General features: G+C 38.3%; 1 protein-coding gene across 1 annotated transcript; it reads left to right on the top strand.

Annotated features, from left to right (window-relative positions):
- Positions 1–2,317: 2,317 nt before the first annotated feature.
- LOC308348247 (olfactory receptor 8S1-like) lies at positions 2,318–3,253 on the top strand (the record flags this gene model as incomplete). Its single annotated transcript, XM_080812225.1, has 1 exon — positions 2,318–3,253. The coding sequence occupies one exon, from the start codon at positions 2,318–2,320 to the stop codon at positions 3,251–3,253; it is 936 nt and encodes a 311-aa protein (XP_080668351.1).
- Between the last annotated feature and the right edge of the window lie 3,321 nt (positions 3,254–6,574).

Genomic DNA, 6,574 nt, shown 5'->3' with positions numbered 1-6,574 from the left:
CTCCCCCTTTTGTTTATCTTCCGATATCAGTCCGACGTTCCCACTCCACTTTACCTGCCCACTGGCGTCTTCTGGCCCCCGTAGAGATCCAGACGTGTATAATTCTGATCTCAGGCTGATTTCATGGGTGATCGGAGTTCTTTGGTAGGTAATCAGCTCACTTTAGGGTGCAGGTTGAAAAGGCGCCTCCTCCTACTTCCCCGCCATCTTGTCTCTCCTCTTACTTGGGTTCTCTTGTTTTGCTCTGGAGGTGATGGGGTGATCTCAGGATGAGCATTGACAGCCCCAAGGATAATATTGCTATATTGAAAGAGTAAAAGAGAAAGAATTTACAAAATTATCTCCATGTTCTGACCCTAAGTAATTGCCTACAATTTATTATTTTACACTGCTAGTGTTGAATCCATCCAACTTCCAATATATGATTTTGTACCTCTCCCTTAATACTAAAACAGTATTCTTAATATTGACTTCACAAGCTGAAAAATTTTATTACTTACTGGATCTGAAAGTATTGTTTCCACAAAATATTGTACTACTAAATGAGAGCTCAGATAATTAGGTTTTGTCTCTTACATGGGCTGGGATGCTTAACTGTTCAGTTAGTGAATCAATAACAGGATAGTTCCTCAGTCTTCACTGATGGAGTAAATGAAGTAGTGTTGAATTATAATAGCAAGGGCCAGAAAGCACCTCCAGTTTGAGGCAAGAATATTGAACAGTTATATTGAGACTCAGGTGAAGTCTAAAATAAAGATACAGATGTAGTGAAAAGAAGGGCCATCTGTACCCCAATGTTCATAGCAGCAATGGCCACAGTCGCCAAACTGTGGGAAGAGCCAAGATGCCCTTCAGCAGATGAATTGTTAAAGAAGATATGGCCCATATATACAATGGAATATTATGCTTTCATCAGAAAGGATGAATACCGAACTTTTGTATCAACATGAATGAGACTGGAGGAGACTATGCTGAGTGAAATAAGCCAAGCAGAGAGAGTCAATTATCATATGGTTTCACTTACTTGTGAAGCATAAGGAATAACATGGAGGACATTAGGAGAAGGAAAGGAAAAGTGAATTAGGGGAAATCAGAGGGGGAGATGAACCATGAGAGACTGTGGACTCTGAGAAACAAACTGAAGGTTTTGGAGGGGTAGGGAGTTAGGTGAGCCTGGTTGTGGGTACTAAGGAGGGCACATACTGCATGGAGCACTGGGTGTGGTACATAAACAATAAATCTCGAAACACTGAAAAAATAAAATAAAATTTAAAATAAAATAACAGGCCAGTATGTGGATATATGCACAAGTTTCAAAGTATGAAGTGAGAGTTTAGAGAACAATGTGGGGGCCTTAAAACCTGTAATAATGGCCTAGACAGGAGTGGTGACTACATATATTCCTGGATATGTGATTTTTAGGGTTAGCATGGTGATCCAATCAAAGCATTGTCCTATGAAGTCGGAAGAGCTTCTCATGACCCATTGTAGTCATAGCATTGCCCACAAAAGCCCACCTAAAACATCACTGGGTATCATGATCTAGGCTACCAATTTTTAAAACTTTATTATTATTTTGTGAATGTATGTTAAAATTAAATTACAGTATGAAACCATTAAACAAAATGATGGAAATTTAAAATTAGAAAAATCCAGAACAATCCAATTCCACATCGTTTCTAATTCCTTGATGTCTTATTGTCCTCCTATCCTATAATAGTTTCTTACACTTAATCTTGGCCCCTATGCCCATGATTATGTGCATACTTTTATCATTATCAATACCTTTATAATTTATTGTGTAGATATGGGCATGCTCACACACATACGTAAGCACAATGAATAATCTCGTTTACACTTTATTGAAAACAAATAGAAACAGTCAAATGGAAACTCACTTCTTGCACTACTGACCATTTCTCCTAGACATAGACTAGACAAAGTATCTCTGCTCCTACCTAAATTCTTTTAATCTAGACTGAATCCTACCTCAACTTCTCAAGTAATTCACTCCTGAAATTTTCTTCTCTACCTTCTTCTCATATCAGGAAACTTCTTTTCAAATGTATCACTCTAAACTACATAAAAACATTATGGCTCCAAAAAAAGATTATAATCAAAAATAGGATCTTGCCTTATTTAAAATATCAATGACAAGATGATGACCAAGAAATTAACTTTTAAATAACTGAATGTGGATTGTGGGACAGTAATGGAAAGATATTCATGTAGAATAAGATCAAGGTGGTGGGGTACTGAGAGGCACTGAAAGACTTTTGGTGGATCTTCTTGTTTTCCAGAGAGAATACTTCTCTGTATGGCAATGAAAAACTACAGTGCTATCAGTGAGTTCATTCTCCTTGGACTATCTACTGACCCCAAAATTCAGGACATACTCTTCATGCTATTCCTTCTGATTTATATCTTCACTCTGATGGGAAATTTCTTGATGCTGCTGGTGATTAGGGCTGATTCCCACCTCCACATGCCCATGTACTTCTTTTTGAGACAGCTCTCCTTCCTGGACCTCTGCCACTCATCTGTCACAGTCCCCAAGATGCTGGAGAATCTACTTTCTGAAACCAAAACCATCTTTGTAGAGAGCTGTCTGGCTCAGGCCTTCTTTGTGTTTGCCACCGGAGGTACTGAGGCCTGTCTGCTGGCTGTGATGGCCTATGACCGCTATGTAGCCATCACCTCCCCTCTGCTCTATGGCCAGGTGATGAGCAACCAGTTCTGTGTTGGGATGGTGTGGGGTTCCTGGGGCCTAGCCTTTGCTGATGCTCTCATCAATATCCTCTTGGCTGTCAATTTAGACTACTGTGAGGACCAGACTATTCCTCACTTCAGCTGTGAGCTGTCTTCTCTCTTCCCTCTGTCTTGCTCTGATACTTCCACCAACTTCACACTCCTGCTCTGCTCCTCTGTCCTACATTTCTTTGGAACCTTCATTATGATTGTTTCCTCCTATGTCCGAATTGTCTCCACTATCCTGAGCATTAGCTCTACCTCAGGTAGAGGCAAGGCCTTCTCCACCTGCTCCTCCCACCTCACTACTGTGACCTTATTCTATAGCTCAGGTTTCCTCAGCTACCTCTTGCCAACTTCAGGCTCCCCTCTGGAGATGATATTCTCCTTACAGTACAGTGTGGTCACTCCCATGCTAAATCCCCTCATTTATAGCCTGCAGAACAAGGAGGTGAAGACAGCATTGGGAAGAATGTTCAGAAAATATTTTCATTCTTTCATGTAATAGACCTCAAGTCATGACTAAAGGGAACTGAACTACTATGCTACATGATCAAATAATGGACTTTAAGGAGAGTTTCTTGGTTGTCCATGATGTTAGATGCTACAGAAAACATGGTGGCATTTATTTCCTTGAAGATGCTTATGAAGAGGACAGAAAACTAATATCTCAGGATGATTAGTGTTCATTCTTATTCAGAAAAGGAGAAATGAATCAGATAGCCTTCTTTTTTAGGGAATAATTTTATAAAAATGTTAATTTATTTTTCATATCTATGTGGACATCTGTTGCTATTGGCTCCTCATTACTCCTTCACACTTCTTCAAATAATTACATCTAAATCTTTAGGAAAACTAGTTCTTTCAAATTCTTATCTGTAAAACGGGGTGATCCTGTAGCCTAGGATAGGCTAACTTTTCTGTCCCTTTCTCCTAACAGTGCACTGAGGTAAGAATTAAAACCGAGACCTGAGTGAGGTTATTCAGAATCTTACTCTAGGAAATTCAAGTACTTAGCAGGAATAAACAACGAGAAAAGACAGCATTTAGAACAGAGTCAATCTGAGTGTAATGCCTAAAGACACCATGAAATCCGGCTCCTCTAGCAGTTGTCCTTCCTGAGGTCATATTAATATAGTAACAATATAGTAACAATTGTTATATATATAGTTACAATATAGTATTTTATATATATATATAGTTATAATATAGTAACTATTGTTACTATTGTATATATAGTTACAATATAGTAACTATTATTACTATTGTAACAATAGCTAATTTGTTACATTTCTTAACTCATGTCAAGAAGTGTGCTAATAAGTTCCTGTGATGGGCAGGCTGGCCCCCCAAAGAGCTCCTCCTAAATCCCTGGAAACTATGAATATGTTATATGGCATTAGGGATTGAGCAGATGTATAAAATTATAGACCTTAAAATAGGGAGAGTATCCTGGATTATCCAGATGGGTTCAGTCTAATCACATGAATCCTTAAAAGCAGGGAAAATTCTCCAGCTGTAGTCAGGAACAACAAGCCAGAAGGGAAGGTCAGAGATAATATAAGCATAAGAACTCAACCCGCCATTGTTGCTTTAATCATGGATAAGGTCCCTGAGCCAGAGATTGTGTGGCCTCTAGAAACTGAGAGCAACTCCCAGCCAAGAGCCAGCACAGAAACATGAACCTCATTTTGTGGAATTCATAGAACTGACTTCTGCCAAAAATCTGAATGATGTCTTCTCCAGATCCTTCAGGTAAGTCCTGCTGGCTTGATTGGGCCTTGTGTGATCCAGAACAGTGGAATCAGTTGAGCCCATCCAGATTCTGATATAAAGATCTCTGAGATAATATATTTCTGCCATTTTAAGTCACTAAGTTTGTGGTAATTTGTTATAGGGCAATAGAAAACTAATACAGTACCTTACTTTTGTTATCCTACTTAATCATCTCAACAGGTATGAGAGGTTTATTGTTCGTTTTCCTTTACTGGTGAGAAATGAAGATGTTTGCCTGTCCAGTGACTCACAGCAAGGAAATGGTGGAGCTGGAGTTTAACCTATGCAGTTTGAACAGAGTCCATACTCTTAGTCACTGACTGCCCTCTCCATTAAGTCTACAAAGCTCACAGATCCTTCTTATAATTATTTACTATCAGATGCAGTTGCTTACAATCAAAGAATGGTAACTGATACAGGTATCAAAGGTGAAATTAAGTCAACTGAACTTTAGTGAAATGCAAAGTGTTTGGAATTAGTTATTTGATTAAGAATTGAGAAAAAAAAATATTTAGTATGCTACCCTTCCTCTTCTGTTTTTTTTTTTTAAAGATTTTTATTTATTTATTTGACAGAGAGAGATCACAAGTAGGTGGAGAGGCAGGCAGAGAGAGAGAGAGAGAGAAGCAGGCCCCCCACTGAGGAGACAGCCTGATGCGGGGCTCGATCCCAGGACCCTGGGATCACTACCCGAGCTGAAGGCAGAGGTTTAACCCACTGAGCCACCCAGGCGCCCCTCCTCTTCTGTTTTATGAGTCATCCTTTTTTCCCCAAAAAACTTCCTTTTCTGCCTTTAATCAGGTTATCCACAGGCAGTTTCTGTTGCTTTCAAAGAAAGAAAATTAGTTTTGAAATTGGAACTGGAGATTGATTTGTAAACAACTCCTCTCAGGGAAGTAAGGATATGTAGAATTAGTCATTGTGCTAAGATGTGTACAATGAAGTGAATTGTCTTTTCATTTTTTCTCTTCTCATGATATATAATTGCCACCCTTAAGACCCATGATTGCCTGAGACAGTGGACATTGTGCTAAGCCTCTGAATAAGGAGAAAATGCTAAAATTAAGCAAGTCCAAGAGAAAGAGGAATGCCAAGACTACAGGTCTTCTATTGTCAAGATAATTATTTCATTTCTTGATTTTTGACCTTGATTCTGTACCTTCAGGTACAGAATGAACTTCAGGGCCTTTCTTTTCCTATGCTTAAAGGATATCTTTCATTTTATAGACACAAAGTAGAGTCTATACAGAATAACTCAGACTGATTCCATGAATTTACTATCACAACAGGTTGCTTATAGGAGAATTAGATGTTTATCAGGGAATTGTATCATCTGAATAATTGGAATAATGACATCGTGGAGAATTTGGAGGACCTAGAAAAAATGAAACCTCCAATCCCTCTAAAGCTACAATGTCTACCTTGCTTAGCATGCTATCTCCCTAATGGAAGAAAGCTAGTCATCATATGCTTTCACTTACTTGGGGAACATAAGGTATAACATGGAGGACATTAGGAGAAGGAAAGGAAAAGCAAAGGGGGGAAATCAGAGAGGGAAATGAACCATGAGAGACTGTGGGCTCCAAGAAACAAACTGAGGGTTTTAGAGGAGAGGGGCGTGGGGCCTGGTGGTGGGTATTAAGGAGGGTACATACTACATGGAGCACTGGGTGTTATGCATAAACAATAAATCATGGAACACTGCATCAAAAACTAATGATGTATTGTATGGTGACTGACATTAACACAATAAAAATTAAAAAAAAAAAAAAGAAAGCTAGTAACTCCTCCTATCTTATATTCTTCTATGATGCTCTGTTGAGGCCTAGAATTCAAATTAACATGGCCTGAAAGTTAAAATCAGAACCAAAGAAGAAAAGAATTACACATAAAAGAAATAATAGTAATGGTTGAGTTTTATCTCAAATAATCTAGGGAATTTTTCTAGGAGTATATATTTCTCTTAACTAAAGCATGTATATTTAATTTCTGTGTAGTGTTTTTTTTTTAATTTTTTATTTTTTAAATTACTTTTCAGTGTACTAGAATT

The sequence above is a fragment of the Martes martes genome, assembly GCF_963455335.1.
Source record: "Martes martes genome assembly, chromosome: 8".
In the NCBI taxonomy this organism is placed as follows: Eukaryota; Metazoa; Chordata; class Mammalia; order Carnivora; family Mustelidae; genus Martes; species Martes martes.
Note: the sequence above shows the minus strand (reverse complement) of the source record. Positions and strands in the feature narration are given on the sequence as shown.